The sequence below is a fragment of the Grampus griseus genome (assembly GCF_964374135.1).
Source record: "Grampus griseus genome assembly, chromosome: 2".
NCBI classification, from domain to species: Eukaryota; Metazoa; Chordata; class Mammalia; order Artiodactyla; family Delphinidae; genus Grampus; species Grampus griseus.
The window spans coordinates 172,220,664-172,244,486 of record NC_139018.1 but is presented as its reverse complement, the minus strand read 5'-3'; the positions used below and the strand labels follow the sequence as shown (position 1 = coordinate 172,244,486).

The 23,823-nt window shown below is 40.8% G+C and overlaps 1 protein-coding gene across 1 annotated transcript; it reads left to right on the top strand.

Annotated features, from left to right (window-relative positions):
• Nucleotides 1–250: 250 nt before the first annotated feature.
• On the top strand, nt 251–20,655 carry HACD1 (3-hydroxyacyl-CoA dehydratase 1; the record flags this gene model as incomplete). The annotated part of the gene is given in 8 exon segments (XM_082648009.1): nt 251–317; nt 320–512; nt 9,462–9,579; nt 9,766–9,784; nt 9,861–9,949; nt 12,580–12,701; nt 17,690–17,868; nt 20,481–20,655. Coding segments are annotated over 8 exon segments (870 nt in total). The 3' UTR covers nt 20,564–20,655.
• Nucleotides 20,656–23,823: the final 3,168 nt, after the last annotated feature.

Genomic DNA, 23,823 nt, shown 5'->3' with positions numbered 1-23,823 from the left:
AGACGCCCGGGCTGTCTCCAAGAGGAGGCTTCCCCAGCTGGCGAGGCGGATGGGTTTCCCCGAGAGCAGAGCTTGAGCTCGCACCCAGGGGCTCCCGGGACCCCCGCGCGCCCCCTCGCCCAGGACCGGCGGCCGGGTCCCCGCGCGGCGCGCGCTCCCGCGGGCCGGGGGCGGGGCGGTGGCCCGGGACGCCCTCTCCTCCCCCTGCGGGCGGCCGCGCTGGCGGCGCCGAGGCTCCTACGCGCGGCACATGGGGCGCCTGACGGAGGCGGCGGCGGCGGCAGCGGGCGGCGGCGCTTCAGCGGCGCGCTCGGCCGGACCCCTCCCGCTCCCCTACCCCTCTCGTCCACGTCCCCCGGCTGCGCGGCCACCATGGCGTCCAGCGAGGAGGACGGCACCAACGGCGGCGCCTCGGAGGCCAGCGAGGAGAGGGAGGCCGCGGGCAAGAGGAGGCGCCGGGGCTTGCTGGCCACCGCTTGGCTCACCTTCTACAACATCGCCATGACCGCGGGGTACGTGCGCCCCGAGGGGCCCTCCTCGCGCCGCCGCCCCTTGGCGTTCCGCGCTCCGGGCGCCGGCGGGCCGGGGGGCGCGCCCGGAGGCGGGGTGGTCGCGGCGCGGGGGCGGCGCGCGGCGCGGTGGCCGTGGGGGAGGGGCGTTGCAGCCGCCGCCGGGCTTGAATGGAGCGTGGTCGGGGGGGCCAGGGGCGCCGGGGCCCTGCTCGCGGGGCATTGCCTAATACGGTGCACGGCGTGCGCTGCGGCAGCGGGGCGCGGGCCGGAGGTTAAGTATAGACCCGGGCAGGAATGCGGGGCCGCCCCGCCGGGGAGGCGGCTCCGGCCCGGCCGCCGCGGGCGCCGCTGCTGCTGCAGCTGGAGAAACGCCGGGGTCCCGCCACCCCGGAGCCCGGAGCCGTCTGGCCGGGGGCCCAGACCTGCGTCCTCGGCCGCCGGCCCCTGGAGTGCGTCCTCGTGCCGCCGATGGTTGGGCAGAGTGTTCCTAACTGTTCGTGTCGCTACGGGTTTTTTTGCTGTTGTTTTGTTTTGTTTTTTAAGTAATAGTGCTCTCGAGAGCTTCTTACTTGGGACGGTTTTCTAAAAACCCTGCCGGATCGGAGCATAGCACTCGTGTCCAGCATCTTGTTGGCTCCATGACTGATACCCCGTACTTTTATTTGTGGCTTTGAGTACGACTTACAAGTTAAGGTTACACAATGACTGTCTCTTTGCAAAGAGCTGTCACAGTGACTTGTGTCGACCGCTTTTCAAAACCGGATGGGAAAATGCTCTTGCGTTTCTCAATGGCGTTGCCGTTTAAAAAAGTTATTTTCCCGTTATCACATGAAGTATTATTAATCTATACAAATCTGGGGAAACGTTTAATACCTTTAACTTTCTCTAGGGCTTATAGAAAAATGTGATTGATAAAGATTTAATAAATGATTTGACACTACTGAGTACTTATTATGTGCTTAATACCAAATACAGTTAATGAAAATATTGGTATCTATTGAGGATTCACTGTGCGCTAGGCACTGTGTCAGTCACTCTAGGTGTACTATGTCATTTCTGGTCCTCTGCAGTCCTGTGAGGGGTGCATGATATTACATTTGATAGACTAGAAAACCGAGGCACAAATAGGTGAAGTCACTTGCTCAGGTTCCCCAAACCAGCAAGTGTCAGACTTGGATTTCGGCACAGTCTGAATCCAGAGCCGTGCTACTTCTTTCCACTTCACTAAATTTTATAATCTTGAAAGGGAAAACTAATAGAGTCAAAGCTACTGGAGAACAATGGAGTACCCACTGTGTGCTGCAGCCTTTAGATACCCTGGAGGCTGAAAATATCCTCTGTCCTCTGTGCTAGTCTCATCCAGTTAATAAACACTTTGGGGACGCCCACCATTTATTAACTGGTCTTGTGCCTTTCCTTTCCAGGCCACTCTCCCTTTTGAAGGCCGAGGTACCTTTTCAAAAAATGGAAGTCAATGCATAACTCCAGTTTAAAGCCTTCGGTGACCCCCCCACCCCCCCACCCCGCATTGCCTCCACTGTTGTGGAAGGGATTTAGGCTGTCTGTCGTTCAAGGACCTTTGCGATATCTCCCTGATTTCCTCTTTCCAGTTTTATTGCTTTTGAAGTCTACTGTAACTAACTCTGCCCTCAAACACCATGCAGTTTTATCTTCATGGCTCTCTCCGTCTTCGCTCAGGCTGCTCATCCTTTGGGTAATAATCCCCGTGTTTCTGCTGTGACTTCTAGCCAAGCCGCCTCTGAAGTTTTCTGGGTCTCTCACCCGACCTGAAGTATAATTAAATGTGCTCTCAGCTGTGTTCTCACACTTCATTCCTAACCTTCCTCCCTGGCTCAGCAAATTACTGCTTCCCCGAAAGTTGTTTGTCTCCCTGCCTATGTTGAGAAGGTCCCTTGCCAAGGGGTGGGATAGGGAGGGTGGGAGGGAGGGAGACGCAAGAGGGAAGAGATATGGGAACATATGTATATGTATAACTGATTCACTTTGTTGTAAAGCAGAAACTAACACACCATTGTAAAGCAATTATACTCCAATAAAGATGTAAAAAAAAAAAGGCAAGGGGAATGGAAATGGAATAATCCATATAATTAACTCTTTGGGGGCTTTCTAAACGTGTTGAGATTTGAAGAAGGGATAGGATTTGCATATGTAGGGGGTAGATATTCCAAGTGAGATTAATTCTGGAAATAGGCATGAGATGCAAGAAAGCCTCCCGATTTAATTGGAGGGTTGGGGCAGAGGGACCCTGTTGTTTATCCATCCTCTCTATATACTGGTTTACATCTGCTAATGCAAAGGTTCTTTTGTTCATTTGCTTGTTCTGTTTTTCTCTTTTAGCAGAACTTTGGAGGGTTTATTCATTTTTTTGTAATCGTCTTGAAAACAATCAAAATAATATTTAAGAATTAAAATTTTACATAAATGTAGAAAAGAACTTGCCTAATTCTATAAGCTTAGCATGGCCTTTCATTTCTCCTTGTTATCGCTCACGTGAGTTACTTCCTTCAGATTTTTACTCAAATCTCCATTCTCAGGGAGGCCTTCGTGGCTATCTTCATTCAAATAGCAAAAACCGCACACAGACACTCCTTATCCCCCTTGCCTGCTTAATTTTTCTCTATCGTACTTATTACCGTATAACTGTACAATGAATTCTACTGATTGGTTCTGTTGCTTATTGTCTGCGTCGTCCTGTAACAGTGTCAGCTCCGTGAAGCACTCAAGAAATAGTTGTTGAGTGAATGAATGCACATTATAGGGTACTGTAGTTACAGTATCTGCTGTGTAGGATATTTTCTGTTTTCACTCACTGTTTCACCAAATATTTCTACATAGTTTTCATAATTACACTCTTTCATGGTTACATAAGAGGGAATAGAGTTAAGGTACAGTAATGGACTAAATCATGCCTCTAATGATGTTTTACTTTAATTTGTTTCTCTTGAATTAGTTGTTTAGGATGAATTCCTGGAGTAGAACTACAGGATGTAATTAATTTAATTAAGTAATAATGTAATTTAAAGGATGTGAGGATTTTTATTGTACTTGCTCACAACAGATGCTTGACTAGGAAAGTGAGCGTTTCTCTCTCTCTCTCTCTCTCTCTTTCTCTCTTTTAATTCTTTTGCTTTGCTACAAACACTTTTGAAGCCCACATGTGTTAGTGCGTTATCCTAGGTCAAGCGAGAGACAAAAGCTAAATATTTTGGGCCCTGTCCTTGTAGAAGTGCTACCTGGGGCATTTGTAGATTGCAATAAAAGACAGGATGAAGTAAGTGTTCCGCAGAGGTGTCAAGTCAGACAGGTAGGGAGGATCAGAGAAAGCTTTGGGCGGGGGAGGGGGACCATCGCATTCCAACTGAGCGGCGGGGATGAGGAAAGAGCAGGAGTTAGGGAACAGCTCATGCTGACGTGCGGTTGGGGTGACAGCAAGCGGGCCTGCAATGTAGGCTGGGAAAGGAAGGGAGCCTGGCTCACTGCACAGCCCTTACATGCCTCGCTAACACGTTTGGATTTTAACCTGTAAACAGTACAGGAAGGTGTTCATTGAAGGTTATGTTTTCACTCCTTTTTAGCTGGGTGACCTTAGGTAAGTTCCATAACCTCTCTGACCCTGGGTTTTCTCATCGGTCAGGGTAGCAAAGCAACTACTTTGCTAGGTTATTACAAGGAATTAAGAAATAGTGGATATGAAGTGGTCGGCAGGGTGCTGGGCACACAGTGGGTGTTTAGAAAGGATAATTCCTACCCCTAGTGGTGAATTGAAAAATGCACGTCATGCAGAAGGAAACTATTTAAGATATCCTCACAGTGTACATAGCCTGCATTAGCAGAGCACCAGACCCAAGGTTCAGGCACGTACATTTCTTTAAGTGTTGAGTAACAGACATATATTTTATTCCTGAGGTAGGTGGATCCACGTATGAACCTACCACAGCTTGTTTCTCCTTCATCCGTGGATGGACGTTTGGGTTCTTTGCAGTTTGGGGCTATGACAGATGCCGTGGTGAGCGTCTGTATGCAAGTCTTGTGTGGACCCACGCTTTCATTGTCCTTGGGTAAATACCTATGAGTAGAATGGCTGGGTCATAGGGTAGTCACATTGCTGGTTTCTTATAAAACTGCCAAACTTTCTTCAGAGTGGTTGTACAGTACATCCCCACGGGCAGTGAATGAGCTTTCTGGTTGCCACATATCCTCATCGGCACTTGGTGTGGTCAGTCGTCCTAATTTTATACCTTCTAAGTGGTGTATTGTGTTACTGTGATTTTAATTTGCATTTCCCTAGTGACTAATGACCCTGAGCATCTTCATGGGTTTACTTACCAGTTGTGTACCTTTTTTTGGTATAGGGTCTGTTTAAATCTTTTGCCCATTTTTTATGGGTTTGTTGTTTGATTTTCAGCTATTGAATTTTGAAAGTTCTTTATATAGTCTGGATACAAGTCCTTTATCAGATATGTGATTTGTAAATATTTTCTATCAGGTATGGCTTGCTTTTTCATTCTCTTCACAATGTCTCTCAAAGAGCAGAAGGTCCTAATCTTACCGAAGTCCAGTTTATCTGGCTTTTTTCTTTTATGAACCTTTCAGCTTAACTCTGTTGGCATGAGAGCCTTATGTGTGATAAATTGAAACACATGTTGGCTACTAAACGAGTCTGCACGTAGTCTAGGAAAGGAAGTTTAGAGTTGTCAGTGAACACCACACAGAAGTATGGATTGTATGAACGTCAAAGATCATCTCCGGGGCTTCCCTGGTGGCGCAGTGGTTGAGAGTCCGCCTGCCGATGCCGGGGACACGAGTTCGTGCCCGGTCCGGGAAGATCCCACATGCCGCGGAGCGGCTGGGCCCGTGAGCCATGGCCGCTGAGCCTGCGCGTCTGGAGCCTGTGCTCCGTAACGGGAGAGGCCACAGCAGTGAGAGGCCCGCTTACCGCAAAAAAAAAAAAAAAAAAAAGACGCGATAAAATCAGAACATCATCATTTCTCAGTAACTGCCGAAATAATGGATGTGGATAATGACCATCGGTGCTAACATCACAACGAAGAGGGACAGCCAGAAATTTTGGGCTCCCTGGGGAAGTACGCAACACAACGGAGAAATTAACCTTGAACGTGAATCTGTCTGATCAATCCTTTAGAACTAACTAAGCACTCACAGGAAATACGGAGGCCAGAAGAACATAATAAATGACATGGGGGTATCCAGTTAGCAAAACCCAGACCACGGGTAACTCTGCAGGAACCACTCAGGGTCTTCAACAGATAAATTTCATGAGAAAGAGGGGAGGAGAGATGAGGATGGATGGAAGGAGGTGAAACCTATAGATTTAAAAGAGTCATAAAACACATAGCAACTAATTGCAATGTATGAATCTTATTTCAATCATGATTTTAAAAAATTATGAGACAGTTAAGGACATTTGTATCTTGACTCTAAGTTTTGTGATTGAAGAAGTTATTGTTCAGTTCTTCACATGGGGTAGTGGTGTTTTGGTTATGTTTATGAAAAATAAACCTTTTAGAGATACATAATTAAGCATTTATGAATCATATTATAGGATGTATGAGATTTGATTCACAATAATCAGGGAGGAAGGCTTGTGGGGAAAGAAGTGAATAGAGGTTTGGATGAAACAAGACTGTTAATAAGATGATACTGGTTGAAGCAGGGCAGTGGGCAAATGGGGGTTCATCGTACCACTCATTCTCTATACCTTTGTATATGTTTGAAGTTGTAAAAAAATTTTTAAAGCGGTGTTGAAATTAAGAAAAAAAAGTATAGGTGTAGATAACCAAGTTCTTCAAAAAGCAGGTGGTCTCCAAGAAATCTGAGGAGAAAAAGAAGCCCCAGAAGGCAGCTAGAAGAGCTCCACCTTCAGTAAGATTTTTCAGGGTAATTGTAGCCATAGTGGCATGAGAAGAAGGCATTTAGTGAGTGTTAGAAGGTGTTTAGGAAGTTATGCCACATCTCTTTCGTTGCTGCAGTGTTCTGTCTCCACTTAGTAACTTAAGATTTCCTTGAGGCCAGAACTATGTCTTGTTTATCCCTAATTCCCCAGCACCTCGCACAGTACCTGTCCTGTATTGATCCTGAAGATGAATGAATGAATAAATGAATTAAGCAAGTGAGAAACCTACATGCGGAACACATGTTTATATTTTCCAAAGAGAGTGTTTTGTCAAGGACTGATAGTGTCTATTTGGGTTCATATTTAGGCAATCATTAGGTCTGGCATTTTTTTAAAAAAAAACTGTCCAAAAAAGAATTCCTAATTGTAGACACTCCTGTCACTTTGGGAAATTTTTAAAATTACAGTTACTAAACTGACGGATAGAGGAAACCCAACGTTAGCTGAATGTAGAGCCCTCAAGAGAGACTTTGATTCTCACCCTTTGTGATTGGGTGGGGGGGGGGCTTAGGAAGTGAGCACGGGTTAGTTCAGATGAGTTCCTGGCCATATTTACCAAAAAACAGATGAGAGGTTAGTATAGATAGTTCCATGGTCCTTTCTAACCCCAGAGTGTTAATTTCTTTTATTTCCAACAGGTGAGTGGGGATAGTATTGTTATACTGTACTAGTTGGTACAATACTGCCGCCTATGGGAAAACAGTAAAATTTGTTATACTGTTAAAATGCATGGATTTTTATATCATGCCTTTAAAAATGTAGAAAACTTGCCATCTAAATTAATCTTTTGATGAATTCTTTGGTAGGTTAACAGTTACCTCTTAAATCGGTCTTTGGTAAAAATCTGATTTGGATTTGTCTAAAAGAAAAGACAAGTATATGGGAAAATGTGAATGAAAACATTAAACTTTTTGTTTTCTTGTTAGAAGTAGTGTAAGGACTTGGAATTGAGGATAATGAAATCAGAACATTTTAAACCTGGAAGGTACCTAAAACATTATCCAGATTAGCACACTCAGATTATCCCAGCACAGGGTTGAGTGTTGGCTCTAATGCGGGATGGAACTGTGAGGTGAATCCAGTAAAAGCCATGGTGCAGTAGGAAGGGAAGAGCAGTGAGGGTTAGGAGACCTCCACCATTAACTTACTTACTCTGAGCCTTAGGGTAAGTCGCAAGATATCTCTGCATGGTGATTGTTTCGTATAAAACAGTGGCTTTCAAACTTTCTTGATAGCGTACTACTATCAGTTAAAATATTTGAGCATAACATTCTGTATAACTTTAAAAATTACTTATAATTTAAATACATGAATTATTATGATTAGCTAATATCCCAAGGCACAGTATATGCTTAGAGCCAGACCAGTACAGCAGAGTAGTTCAAGAGCGTAGACTGTGAGATGAGTGGTGAGTTGAGGTCCCAGCTGACTGGCTATAGGGCCCTTTCTGCCTATTTCCACAGCAGTGAAATAGGATAGTAGTAGTCGCTACCTCATGGGGTTATTGTGAGGAAGAAATATTAATATACTAAATATGCATATAAGACAGTGTCTGGAACATTGAAAGCATTCTGAAAGTGTACCTATCATTATCATTGTTGTTATTATCCTTAATACTTATACATTTCAAAGGTCTTTGTGGTAGTTTCCGGCACTTGCCTGATTCCTTGTCATATCTCACTAAAGGTCATTGTTTTTAACCTCATGGTGTGCTGAGGAGAAGAGATTCCCAGGGCTGAGGTGCCTCTCTGCCATTTTCTTGCTGTTTGATTGAGTCTGCATTTTCACCCCCACTCAGTCGCTCGTTTCTTTGCAGGCACCTTTAAGCCATTTGTCTATTTTATTGAGTTCTCTTTAATTAAAAAGTTAAAACTGTATAAAATTATTATAAATTTTATAGTTCATAAATTCATTTAACTAGACACTTTGGAGACCACTGTTTTCAAAAGCCTGGGGTAGCTATTCATTTCCATGGGTGTATTATTAAGGAGTTTTAAAAGTTACAGGAGACGCAACTTTTTTAAACTTCAAAGTGCTTTTGTAATTGCAAAGGAAACTGGAAAAAAACATTACCTCTCATCAGTGACTCTTGGAGATTGAGTACCCGGGTGACAAAGGTGGTCTCCACAGGTGTAGCTTCTGTTTTTAAGTGCCATTAATTCACAGCAACTATATTTAATGTACAAGTGTAAGTTAAAAGGGGGGAGGGGACATATGTATTTTTTCTTTTTCGAAAACAAACTTTTTTTTCAATTGAAGTATAGTCAATTCAGGTGTGCAACATAGAGATTCAGTATTTTTGTAGAATATACTCTACTTGAAGTTATTAGGAAACAATGTCTATATTTCCCTGTGCTGTACAATATATCCTAGTTGCTTATTGATTTTATACATACTAGTTTGTATCTCTTAACCACCTGCTCCTGTCTTGCCCCTCCCCCCTGCTCTCGCCCCCTTGGTAACCACTAGTTTTAAAACACACTGTTTAAAAGCAGGCTTATGTCTGACCTTCTATATGTGTCCCTTCTGTGGTACCACAATTGTTTTTATTTAGAGAAAATGATAAAAGTGTTAATTAATGATTCTCATTCAAAATTTTTACCTATAATTACATATAAATATATACTATATGTTTGTATAAAATACATATTTATACACACACAGCTTTTTACCTCAAATTTTTATATAATTATTAAATGCTTTATAATAACTTCATTTTTGGTACAGAAACCTATTCCTTCAGTCCGTCAGTTTATCTGCTGAGACCAAAAATGCAATGCACAGTGTTTGACATTTGTATGTAGTTGATCTCGAGTATGTTCTCTTTATTCCCTTGAAGAGTCGATGTAAAAACGATGTTTGTCATTTCTTCCTATGGGTTTTTAAAATAGAATAATGAACTGAGAGCATAATAACACATACATGTTATTACTGTATAAATTATGACATTTCCTTACAGGAGTCAGTGGAATTCGTTGTGACAGAATTTTATAAAATGCTTTTACTTTCTCTAGGTGGCTGGTACTAGCTATTGCCATGGTACGTTTTTATATGGAAAAAGGAACACACAAAGGTTTATATAGAAGTATTCAGAAGACACTTAAATTTTTCCAGACATTTGCCTTGCTTGAGGTAAGTTTTCAACGACGCTGTTTATCTGTCACTGCCATATTTATTTGAAAATATATCAGTGGAGCAAAATTAGCCTTATTTTGCTGATTATGTACTCCCTACAGATGCATTTAAAACCAACGATGACAGGAATTTATTTTATGTTGTATGCTATTGACATGTGATTTTTTGTGTGTTTGCTTACAGATAGTCCACTGTTTAATTGGTGAGTTTTTGATTTAATTTTTATGTTTGGCATAGATGGCATTTCGGGCAGTGGTTGACTTGTTTTTTTCTTTAAGGAATTGTGCCTACTTCTGTGCTTGTGGCTGGGGTCCAAGTGAGTTCAAGAATCTTTATGGTGTGGCTCGTTACTCACAGTATAAAACCAGTAAGTGACACAACACTTTGTCTACTTGAGCCTGCGGGAAAGCTTTCTTATTAATAGGAATCCAAAGTGTTAACTGTGTTTCAGGAAGCAGAACCCTTGGCCAAAGAAAGGTTGGGTTTGGATGTAAGTGTGATTGTACATTGACTTAGTGCGTTCGTAGAATGGCTTTGAAACACCAGCAAAACCAAAAATTGGCATTTTTATAGCCATATAAATTGGGGTTTTCCAATTTAAAAAAATTTTTTTATTTTAGGCTGCGTTGGGTCTTCGTTGCTGCACGCGGGCTTTCTCTAGTTGCAGCGAGTGGGGGCTACTCTTTGTTGCGGTGCACGGGCTTCTCATTGCGGTGGCTTCTCTTGTTACGGAGCACAGGCTCTAGAAGCGCAGACTTCAGTAGTTGTGGCGCATGGGCTCAGTAGTTGTGGCTCGCAGGCTCTAGAGCGCAGGCTCAGTAGTTGTGGCGCATGGGCTTAGCTGCTTCGTGGCATGTGGAATCTTCCCGGACCAGGGCTGCAACCCGTGTCCCCTGCATTGGCAGGCGATTCTTAACCACTGCACCAGCAGGGAAGTCCCTATCCACTCTTTTTTTTTTAAGATTCTTTTCCCATATAGGCCATTACAGAGTATTGGGTAGAGTTCCCTGTGCTATACAGTAGATCCTTATTAGTTATCTATTTTATATATAGTGGTATGTATGTGTCCATCCCAGTCTTCCAATTTATCCCTTTCGCCTCTTTTTTATATTACAGAAAATCTCTTCCTTGGTTTTACTATTTAATCTTCTCCAACAGTGGTATCTCATGGACATCTTTCCACCCATCTTTAATTAATTCAACCAGCATGTATTGAGTGCATTCTATACCCCTGGCACTGTGCTTACTTTGGGATTTACAGAAATGAATAAGTCAGTCTCAGCTGTCAGGGGTACTGACCATCAGGGAGTAGGGGGCAGCCCTACAGATGTTGAGTCATTCAACAAGTATGAATTACGCGCCTATTCTGTTCCTGACGCTGTGCCGGGAATCTGGCTATTTATAATACACGTATGGTTCCCACCTCATGGAGCCTGGAATTGGGAGAGATGGTGCACAAGTTGTTGCAGAAATAATTGTTTGATTTTACTAGTGTTAGTGCTTTGAAACAAGAGGCCAGTGTGGATTGCAGTAACCGGCAGACTTGGCCTGACTTAGGGAGTGAAGGAAGGCTTCCCCGAGGAAGGAGTGTATCAGCTGAGTGCTGTAGATATACAAGCATTTGGCAGACAAATCCTGATAGAAATTGGCAAGTGTTATAACACAGATATGAACACAGTACTGTGAGAACAAGGAAGGGGAGCACGTAACTGCTCAGGGTGAGAGGAAGGGGTTTGGGACAAGTTTTCCAGAGGCCGTGGTGGTTAGCTGGATCTTAAAGGTGAGAAAGGGTTTCCCATGGGAAGTATTGATAAAGGGAGGAGCATTCAGGGACTTCCCTGGTGGCGCAGTGGTTAAGAATCCACCTGCCAATGCAGGGGACACGGGTTCGAGCCCTGGTCTGGGAAGATCCCACATGCCACGGAGCAACTAAGCCCGTGCGCCACAACTACTGAGCCTGTGCTCTGGAGCCTGCAGGCCACAACTACTGAGCCCGCGGGCCACAACTACTGAGCCTGCACTCTAGAGCCCACGAGCCACAACTGCTGAGCCTGCGCTCTAGAGCCCGCGGGCCACAACTACTGAAGCCCACGCACCTAGAGCCCGTGCTCTGCAACAAGAGAGGCCACCGCGATGAGAAGCCCGCGCACTGCAACGAAGACCCAACACAGCCAAAAATAAATAAATAAATTTATTAAAAATGAAAAGGGAGGAGCATTCTATTGATAATTAGAGGGAATGGCGTGTGTTAAGACACATTCAGAGCATATTCTGGAAATAATACAAAGTTTTGTGTCCCCAGAGAGAGCTGGGGGTGGGGTTGAGTCGTTGCACAAGAAGTCAAGATTTCTGAGCTCCAGCTGTAAAGATCCTTGAACATCATGCTCAGGTGGGAGGGTTTTACCCTTTCCTCCTGTTAAGCAGTGGGGAAGCCATGAAGCTTTTAAATCCTGGGACTAGCACCTTCCAATTTTGTTTCTGTTGGTTTGCTTCTGTGTTTTGCTTTTAAGAGAAAACGTCCACCTCTGAAGTGGACACTGCATAGGGGGCTGTGACAGCATTCTGCATGAGAGGTGATCAGGTCCTAAATTGACACCGTGGTAGCAGGGCTGCAGTGAGTGGGCAGATTCGGGAGTTAGTGCTGCAGTAGGATGGGTGTGATTTGACGACCAACAGAAAGTCCGAGGGTCAGATTGTTCCCAGACTGGTTTTGAGGGGCTGATGTTGTCCTGGGATGGTTGAGTTATTGGCTAGAGTGAAGGGTGAGACAGAGAACCCAATAGAAATGTGACCATTCCTGTGCTTAGAGCACATTTAAATCGCGTGTTTGTAAAGACTTATTAATGGTGACTGCATTGCGTTTTCTGTATTGCATCTGTCTAACCCTAGCTCTCCGTTATAATAAAAGGCACGTACCAAATAATAAACAGAAAATATCTTCGTGGAGAAAGAAGTTCAAGGTTAAACAACGCTGTGGCTTTCTCTGTAATTCTGCAGATCCAGAATGAGGAGAGTGTGGTGCTTTTTCTGGCCGCGTGGACGGTGACAGAGATCACTCGCTATTCCTTCTACACATTCAGTCTTCTGGACCACTTGCCATACTTCGTTAAATGGGCCAGGTGGCGACGATGTCTTGCAGTTTAGTTGCTCTCGGTCCTGCGCGTGCGTGTTTTGTGTGCTGAGCTAACACAGAGAATTAAAATGTGTGTCTTAGCCCTGTGTTGCCAGGAGGCTGCTGTTTTTGAAATCAGCAGTGTTATACCTTGCATTCTAAAAGCTTAACTTAATGACCAGGCAACAATCATATTAACATATATCTTGAGTGAAAGCAATGCCAGACAAACTACGTTAGTGTCCTTAGCCTCTGAGTCGGTCATTCATTTTTCCTTGAAAGCAAGATATACATCTTTGGAATTACGTTAAATCAACTCTTGGCCAAAAATATGGCATTTTGTTTGATTGACTTAAATTTTTTTTTTTTGACAACTCACAAGGTTTTTATTCTACAAAACAAAGTTAGGAAAATAAGCTAAAACACTAAAAATAAACTTTTAAAATAGGCAAGCTTTAGTAACAAAATGCATATTAAAGAAATTATTTGAAACTTCCAGTGCATAGACATTATTTTAACACGACAGACTTTCATTGAATTAAATACATACTGTTCTTGTAATTGCTAAAAGTGGCCCTTACATCAATCAGTTATTGATTTAAATTACTTTAATATTCCACCTAGTATCCACAAGTTTTAGTATCTTATATATACAATGTCAACTTTCTTGTGTGTGTATAAAGTAGCAGAGACAGACATTTTAAAAAGTCACCCTTAGAGACTTCCCTGGCGGTCCAGTGGTTAAGACTCCTTGCTTCCGTTGCAGGGGGCATGGGTTCGATCCCCAGTCAGGGAACTCGGGGAACTAAGATCCTCCATGCCGCATGGCACGGCCAGAACAACAACAAACAAACAAAAAAGTCACCCTTATTTGAAATTGTATTGTTTGTTATGAGGACAAAATTTATATTTCAAGGGTTCTAAACATAGCCCTCCCAAAGCAACAGTTTTTAAAGCAGAAGATGTTCCGTCCTTTTTAAAGTATGCGTTCTTTGAGCAGCTGGTATTTTACAAAGTTATTATAAAAACAACTTATTATTTGTGCCCTTTGGAGAACAAATCACAAACCAGCATAGATTTGTTCATTTCATTCTCCATGTTGCACTTAGAGTTGAAATAACAATAATAACAATGACATATGCTGTGTACCTACTGCATACCTGAGGTGCAGGTGTGAGTGCAACAAAATCTCTGTCCTCTCAAGATGGAAGGGACAGAAAATACAACAACTAACAGGTGTGAGAAATGCCAGGTGGTAAGAAATGCAGGGGAGCAGTTGGGTTAAGAAACGTCTATCCCATATATGTCTATGTAGATAGGTAAATTAGATAGATAGATACGGTAGATAAGATAGATAAGATATGTAGGTAGATAGATAGATATATAGATAGGTATCCCACATAGGTAGAATAAAAGAATTTGACAGTATCTTCATGTGTCAAAATTTTTATTAAGCTACAAAAGTAATATGCTTTCATTGTGAAAAAATCTCAAATAGTTTTAGTATATAGAATAAACGTGGAAAGTTCCTGTTTGTACTCCTACGTGAGCCCCACTCCCTTTCCTTGGAGAGAGAAAGTTGGGAGTTTACCATCAGACTTTGTTTTAATAACAGCAATGTGAACACACAGATGTGAGTTTTTAAAAACATAAATAGGGGCTTCCCTGGTGGTGCAGTGGTTGAGAATCTGCCTGTTAATGCAGGGGACATGGGTTTGAGCCCTGGTCTGGGAGGATCCCACATGCCGCGGAGCAACTAGGCCCGTGAGCCACAACTACTGAGCCTGCGCATCTGGAGCCTGTGCTACACAACAAGAGAGGCCGCGATAGTGAGAGGCCTGCGCACCGCGATGAAGAGTGGCCCCCGCTTGCCACAACTAGAGAAAGCCCTCGCACAGAAATGAAGACCCAACACAGCAAAAATAAATAAATAAACTACCCCCAACATCTTCTTTAAAAAAAAAAAAAAACATAAATAGGATACGATACTTGATTTTTGTTTATATACTGGAGATCTTTTTTTAAGTCAGTACAGGTCCATTTAGATCTAGCTCTCTAAATCTTAATGCTGCATAATATTCCATAGTATGACTGACTCAGTTCTATATTGCTAGAATTTAGATTATTCCCAGTTTTCTGATGCTATAAATACTGCTTTGTGATATTAAAAACAATGTAATATCCGTATTTCCATTATTTTTTAAAACTCTGATATTTGTATTAATTCATAGCTAGCTTATAAAGGTAATTCATAACTAGTGTCAGACTTGTTTTTGCTCCCCTTATACAAAAAGCCTAACATTTTTTATTAATTACTCCTTTTTTAATAACTCATATTATACATGTTCAAATATAATAAATTAGTATATATAAATAACCTAAAAGAATAAAAACCTTTTAAATTGTCTATATTCCCCCTACAAAGGATTATCACTCTTAATTATACTATATACCCTTTCAAACGTTTTTATATTCTCTAGCTCTTTTTTAGATATTTGTGGCTTACCATTTTGAATATGACAAAATACTTCAAAATTATAGTTGGAGCTTAAACGTTTCGTCTGTCATAAGAAGGTTGCACTACCATTTATAAGCGTTTGGCAAAATTGGCAGTTTGGAATGTAGCTGGATTCTAATCCCAGAATGCATCTCATGCCATTTTGAATGACCTCCGTCTTTCAGACTTCTAGCACCTTTGAAAATACTAATTCATAATATGGTCTCTTTTTATTTGCTGTATTTATAAAATTTGTTTGCGGGAGATAATGGTCTCTAATGCTTTGCCCGCCTTTTAGAATGCATTTGCATGTCTTGAATTTCTGGAAAATTTCCAAACTCTACCATTGCATGTTTAAATTTGCTGTTAGAAATCCTTTGTCAATTGCCTTAATGTTAAACAGGTTACTATAAAATCTTTCAACTTTGAAATGCACATGTTAACATAACACATCACGTCAGTTAAACATAATCGTGAATAATTATGTTTCATGTCAAGAATCTTAAAGATCCCAACCAGCTGTGTATTTGCCAACCCCATTAAATAACCTAAAATAACATTTATATTTATGTTCCAGTGTTGAAGCTATTCTCAAGTAAAGCTTAAAAATGGCTTCTTATTTATAGAGTTGCCCTGCTGTGATGGTTTGAATATACTTTGATTCTATTTATCTGCCAGACATGTTCCTAGAAAAACCCACTGAATAGATAAATGCATAATGTTATGTTTTCATATTGATTTCCATTTTAATTTCAAAAAAGCAGTCCCTTCAGAAAATTTTTGATGACAATTGGGAATCTGTAAGGAAACATCACGTCTCTTTCTGAATAAGTAGTTAAATCTGTCATGCTGCCATCAGAACTTAGAGAGTTGGTGACATAGAGCCTTTTCAAAGTGCAAGTAAAGTCAAATAAATTGTGGAATTTTTTCCCATTTCATTAAAAATAATCACGTCTTTAAGGCTTTAACCTAGTTTATACTTAGTGTGATATTTTTTCAGTTAAAGAACAATCTTGGGCTTCCCTGGTGGTGCAGTGGTTGGGAGTCCGCCTGCTGATTCAGGGGACACGGGTTTGTGCCCCGGTCCGGGAGGATCACACGTGCCGCGGAGCGGCTGGGCCCATGAGCCATGGCCGCTGAGCCTGCGCGTCCGGAGCCTGTGCTCCGCAACGGGAGAGGCCACAACAGTGAGAGGCCCTCGTACCGCAAAAAAAAAATTAAAAAAAAAAAAATAAATAAAGTAAAGAACAATCTTACCCCCAAAAAAATTATCTGAAAGTCACATAAAGTTAAAAAAAAAATTTAAGAGGTTTGAATGTCTTACTTAAGAAGGGAATATAAAATGCTCAGTTATGTACTTTTAAATTGAGGTAGGAAATCGAGGTTGGAAAAAATTGATTTAAATAATACACACATAACTACACCAGGCTGATGAGGAAGCAGGCGGCATGCACAAGGCAAGGAGGGGACACAGAGGGGCAGTAGAAGGATCATTTTCTTTCTTTACCAGTTCATCTATTTTGGCAAATAATTCTGCCCCCCTCTGTCCTCTCTTGTCCTTGCATATCCTTGGCACATAGGAATAAGGAAACTCTTAAGAAATGTCATTACCTTGGGCGCTTGAGGCTGTCCTGCGGGTCCACTAGTGGACACTTGTGCAGTGTTCCTCTAACTGTAGGTGGAAGTGATGCTGGCCCCGCTCTGTGTCGGAGGGTGCTCCGCAATGCAAACGAACAAACTGTGACTTGGATTTTGACTAGAACTCTCTCAGCTCTCTTTTAAGCAAGCTGACTATTCCTTTAATGAGCAAATTCAGGAAACGACCTGTCTTCCTTGTTTTGTCATGAAAACAGTTTTAGGCAGTATGTTCGTTAGTAGTTACTGATGCTTCAGGTGGTTTTATCAGTTTTCTAAAACAGTCGTTCTTTTAATTAGTAACCACAAAACGTTTTCCAAATGTCTCCAAACAACGACTTTGGCAATTTCAAGATTTAGATATAAAATTAGGATCATAACTGGTCTTTTTTAAAAACACAGCATTTGATCAACAAATGACTAGCTGCAGGGAAAAAAAAATCAGTATGATTCCAGGTGTCAAAGCAGTTACTTTTACAATGCCTTACAATGCTTACATTTACTTTACAATACACTAGAATAGTTATAATACTTGTATACTTTATTATACTTTAAAAACTGCATCAATCAGTCACTGACTTTAAAATCTATTGTTATTTCAATTCTGTAAAGTAAGTTGACTTCTTACTTTATTAAGATCTTGCCACTTAAAATGAAAACTACTATAAGAAAAAAAAGCGATGATAATTAAATTAATAAGCAAATGATTAAAGTGAAAAAAAATTAACCTTGTTACGTGAGGTTAATATAAGTATGTATAGAAAGGAGAATTTTTAAGCTTAAATAAAGTAGTAGCAAAAGAATCATGATATAAAATCCAATAATTATTCTAGAAAATAATTGTCAGGTTTTTCTTTCTCCAGATACAATTTTTTTATCATCTTATATCCTGTTGGAGTTGCTGGTGAACTTCTTACAATATACGCTGCCTTACCATATGTAAAGAAAACAGGAATGTTCTCAATAAGACTTCCCAATAAATACAATGTCTCTTTTGACTACTATTATTTTCTTCTTATAACCATGGCCTCGTATATACCATGTAAGTATGTCTCTATTAGTATTATACTTTGATTTAGCATATGCTGTCAAAGTTTTTCAAAAGATGTCATAAGATGCCAGATTAATAAACAAGGAAAAATAATGTCTTAAAAATACATCAAAACCTCCGTTCAATGCCACATGTATTCATAATTTCAAATAACTGAAGGGTGAGTTGTGAGAAAAAAAGGTAAGTAAATTAACACACAAATGATTGCCTTCTCAAAATCACTTAAAAATAAGCTTAGTATGATTTATGTTTTTAAAGAAAAGATAAAGCCTGCAGTGAACTCTTTGAAAGCATTTAGAATTATGTATCTGAACATGAACATTTTATCCAAGAAAATCTAAGGTCATTTCTATTCATTAAGCACATACTTGGAAAGATCATCCAGGAGTACTTGTTAGTCTTATGTGTGTTGCCCTGTGTACTAGAAAATAATAAAAAAGCTGCTTTTCTTAAAATATTTTGAATAACTCAGTCTTTCCACTAATTTCTCCTCACCTTTCCATAGTTGCAATGCATTGGTGAGACTCTAGTCATTTCATTTAAATCCAAATGGTATATTTTTAGGTCAGATTTTGATAATCACTAGCAGGAAATATGTAGATAAAGCAAAGCTGTTGTTTGCCCTCCTCAGTAAAGTTAGAGACTCTGGGGTCAGAGAAATGAGAAATGTTTATAGAATCTAAAATCGACATTGATGCAATGTGAAATAATTTCATCTAAAGAGGATGAACGTAAAATTTGGCCACTTCCTTGGGACCTCCAACTTTTAAGCTTTTCCAAAATCAAAATTGCCTTGATGGTCATATAGTGATTTTATTCCCCTCATCTTCTCCCATCTCAGCCTGACTCCTCCGATTATCCACCAGGGCCAGTGCAGGAGGGCTCGGGGGTGGTGTGCCTATGACACTTGTTTCTTCCCCTGCTTTGCGCAACATCTAGTGAATGTTGGAGGTCTGGAGCAGAGCCAGACCTGTCCTATCATAGTTACAGGTTCAGGTCTTGGGTTGCCTTTTTTTCCTCACAGCCACTGAGGCATCTCTGTGGAAACCCAGGGCCCAAGAGATCATGGTTTGAAACCATCAAACCAGTAACTTGTGACTGTGCATTTTCAGGTGTCCTATGAAGACCAGCCTTTGCCAGTAGCTGCTTCTCAGTTTAGGAGGCTGTTAGTTACCTGAGAGCCCCACCTGCTGGAGGATCAGCCAGCCAGGGGGGTGTTTTCACCTGATTATTAGTATTAGTAGTAATAGCAACTAATTCTACTTTGCTTATGAAATCCTTTGCTAATTACAAGTATAAAAGTACATTTTGAGCACTTAGTGCTCAAAAGAAGTTCTTTTAGTTCTCATTTATCGATGGGGCCATTAGAGATTAGAGAGGTTAAGTGAATTGCTTTAAAAATCACTCAGCTAGTGAATAAGATCAAGGTTTGAACTCAAGCCCATACTTCTACTAAACTACTCAAGATGTTATAGAAGTATTTGCAAAAATCGCTTTAAGTCTATATGGCCTGAATATATTTAGGCCCTTAGGTATAATATGACGGTTACATTACTGAAGGTTGGATACCTAAATAAAAAAATAAAATCTTTTATGCATGTTGGCTCCATTTGAGCTAAGTTCAAGAAGTAGTTACCCACAGTTTTGCCTAAGCAAAATATTCAAAGCTTGTTTTGTCATTAGGTTAATTAGTTTTGGCTATTCTGTTCGTTTTCAGAGGTATTTGTATACTTGTATTGTTTGTAGCTGATGTTAATTTGTTCATGCACCAACATTTACCCTATAACTTAAAGTACTCGTTCAAATTGGCTCAAAATCATTCTCCAACTTTGACAGGGTGGATGACCATTTGTCTAACTGACCTAATACATATATATTTGTGTGTGTACCAGACCACCCTTATGCCCAGCCAAGAGGGGTTTTGCTCTGGGCCCAGTTTTAGATAGAGGGCCATGTCCTGGCTCACTGCTGGTCACCACTCCACACAGGACCCCCTTCCTTCAGATCACATCCTGGAAACCCGGGACCATGGAATTTGCAACCCAGATGGCACTGAGCACGCATCTAGACTGCATAGCTCTCTTCCCCAGTCTGTTCTCCTGGGGGTTATAGCACCGTTACCTGTGTACACATCCCTGAGATCAGGGGGCAGCTGTTTGTGAGGGGGGTGGATGCAGCTGGGCTGTGCGGCCTTGGACATCCACACAGATGTTCACGAGACCTCTCATGGTACAGGACAGCCGATGGAGTGGAGCGAAGGGGCCGGGTGGGACAGCTTTCCGTGTGCAGCACTGTTCTGGCACGGTGTTCCGAAGAGTTATAGAATTCTAAATTCAGACATGGCCTTCCAGGTCATTATGAAGAGAGATTTATCAAAATATTTAGGTTTGCTGAAGAGACTGACAGTTGATGGCATTAAAATATTTAGGCATCTGGTATGTGGCCCTCCCTTTGTACACTTACCCTGAACCCTGTAAATATTAGGGGGTGGTAGCAACTGTATATGATGTGCTTGCTTTCAAAGGCCGCCATGTTTAAGAGGTTTCAAGTATAAAAGATTTCCAACCATAGCTTACCTTCTCTGTTTTCTTTTTTCAATTAAGTGTTCCCACAACTCTACTTTCATATGTTACGTCAGAGAAGAAAGGTGCTTCACGGAGAGGTGATTGTCGAAAAGGATGATTAAATGATCCCTACAACAAGGTGCCTTTTCCAGAATAACCAGGATTACTTGAGTCCAAGTTTTAATAATAAGAATAAACAGCTTCATGAAAGATCGCGGATTGTGTTATTTCTTCAACTATAACGGGACATGCGGTATTTGCCAATATTTGCCTTCAGATTGTGCCAGGTCCGTTTTCTCCAAGAACTATGCAAGTGTTTATTATCAACTCCTGGGTCGGTGATGATCATAAAAACAAATAATTGGGTGTATTACCTGGAAAAACAACTTTTGTTAGTTTTTAAACTAAAAATAAGTGTTACTAAATTTTTTTTGCAACATATGTTCAAAGCTTTTGAAATCAATATTTAGAAATTAGTTTAATGATTTAATATTATGATGCCTGCCAGTGATATTTATAAATGAAACTAAATACAGAATTATAATAACTGTTAATAATGTATTAGCATTTCTTGAACCCAAGGTCTATTTCTCTTAAGTTATAAGGTAGCATTTTTGATTAATAACAATTTTTGGAAACATAGACATAGTTTGCTATGGTAAATCTTTTGATCTAGATAAAGTAGTCATATAAAAAGCCCAAAATATTCAAGTATGTGTCACAGTTGGAAAATATTCTTTGGAAATATGTTTAGGCCACTGAAATTATACTCCTAAGCAAGTTTATTTTTATTTGAATTAACTACTCAAGGTCAAGCTTTTCAATTGTAAGGATTTTAAGGGATTAGAAAGAATGTATGTACATACTTGGCCTCACTTGTAAGAAAACATAGTAACATTGAATCTGATGGTAACACTGTGTCTGTTACATTCAGAACTCTGGCTGAAAAAGGCTGCTCTATACCGTGGAATCATCTAATAAAAAATCATCTTGTGACAATCCCTTTGTGGTACTTAGGCAACAAAACGTTTTAGGGTATGATCTGAAATAGACTCCGTTTATTCTGAATTCCATTGAATAGCAAAAATCTTATGGTAAAGCTTCTGTCCACGGGTTGAATAGAAAGATACACTGAAGATAATCTACTAATGCTTTAGTTCTAAAAATGTTTTAATTCTTAAAAATGTCCTTAAAATTTTCCCCCTTATATTAAGGTAAGCTGCTTTGCTGGCCTGTTTTAGAGACACTATTAAATGTGTGACTTTAAAAGAAAGGGAACTTTGGGCCTGCTGTAGATATGTAGGTGTCATTTTGGCTTTAATTATTCTGTATTCTTTGCATTTACAATCAGCATGTAACTTTACACTTTCCAGAATTGCTTGTTTTGTGTTACTACCTCCTTTTCAAATGATTTCATGTGGAGATTTGTAGCGCAGAATAGTTTTGCAAACTTACATTTTAGATAACTTGATTTTTAAAAAGGTGCTATTTGTCTTATTATGTTACATTTTTAATATTTCCTTTGCAGGATTAGGTTACTAATTCTCAAAAACGCTGATGTTCATTCTGCGTTTACATGGCTTTGATCGTTTTCATCTTGAATTTTTATATGGAAGAAATTTTCAGGGACTTTTTCCTTTTGGTAACATAGTATAAGAAGCTCACATATTTATCTTGTTAGATGCCTGTCTTATGAAAAATATTTTCAATCCTTTTCCTAAAATTTGCATTAATTCAACTTGTACTCCCTACCAGCAGCTGTAATTCTTTTCTTTTCCCTTAAGTGATGGAATATCTTGAAGTAGGAATTGTGATCAACTTTAATAAAAATGAAATACGTCAAACTATTCAGGGACTATATTAATATACTCAATGCATGCCGAAACTTTAGACTTAGTTTATCTTTTTTTTTTTTTTTAAAGAAGATGTTGGGGGTTGGAGTTTATTGATTAATTAATTAATTTTTGCTGTATTGGGTCTTCGTTTCTGTGCGAGGGCTTTCTCTAGTTGTGGCAAGCGGGGGCCACTCTTAATCGTGGTGCGCGGGCCTCTCACTATCATGACCTCTCGTTGCGGAGCACAGGCTCCAGACGCGCAGGCTCAGTAGTTGTGGCTCACGAGTCTAGTTGCTCCGCGGCATGTGGGATCCTCCCAGACCAGGGCTCGAACCCGTGTCCTCTGCATTAGCAGGCAGATTCTCAACCACTGCGCCACCAGGGAAGCCCCTAGATTTGGTTTATCTTCAGGATCTTTTGTTTCAACAAATTCTAAGCTGTCTTTTGTGTAGAAAATAAAGTGCTTAAATGGTAGTTTCATTTTAAAAAGAGTATTTGAAAGTCCTTTGCACTTGTTTGCTGTGACAACATTTTCTTTTGAAAATCTCCCAAAAGCGTTCCTTTGAGTAGGCAAGTCAGGCTTGAATCAAATAGACCTTGAGGGCTTCCCTGGTGGTGCAGTGGTTCAGAGTCCGCCTGCCGATGCAGGGGACACGGGTTCGTGCCCTGGTCCGAGAAGATCCCACATGCCACGGAGTAGCTGGGCCCGTGAGCCATGGCCACTGAGCCTGCGCGTCCGGAGCCTGTGCTCCGCAACGGGAGAGGCCACAGAAGTGAGAGGCCCGCGTACTGCAAAAAAAAAAAAAAACAACTATGCTACATGATTTTAGTTCAATAGTATTGTTCATTGAACAGAACTTCTAGTCTTTTCTTTTTTGGTCAATAACCTAAACACACACACACACACACGCACGCACGCACGCACGCACACCTCTTAGGAATATATTCAGGATTGTGAAAAACGTATATGTTCCTGTTTTTGAGAAATATGCACAACAGAAAGTAATTATAATTTGCCTGAGTGATTTATGACTTAATCATCAGTTGACTAAAATAGATTTGTGGTTAGATGTGTATGTTCAGAAGCTAGTTTTATTGAGTATACTCTAACTGAACTTTATTAAAACCTTTACAACAGAAATTAATCTTAAGAACTGAGGAAATGGAAAGATTAATTTACATTAAATGTACTCAAGAAGAAAAAAATGACTTAGTTTTCAGCTGGGAGAATGTTGATATTTGAGCATCAAATTTTTTTTTCAAAGCTACAAGTTTGTGACTTATATGCATAAGCATTTGCTCTAAGATTAGGTATTACTTTTTTGTTTCAGTTCCAAAATCAACATATATGGGATAATTTATATAGAAACTGATTTTGTAGCATTAAAAATGTATCACATTTTAGGGGCTTCCCTAGTGGTGCAGTGGTTAAGAATCCTTCTGCCAGTGCAGGGGACATGAGTTCGAGCCCTGGTCCGGGGAGATCCCACATGCCGCAGAGCAACTGGGCCCTTGCACCACAACTACTGAGCCTGTGCTCTAGAGCC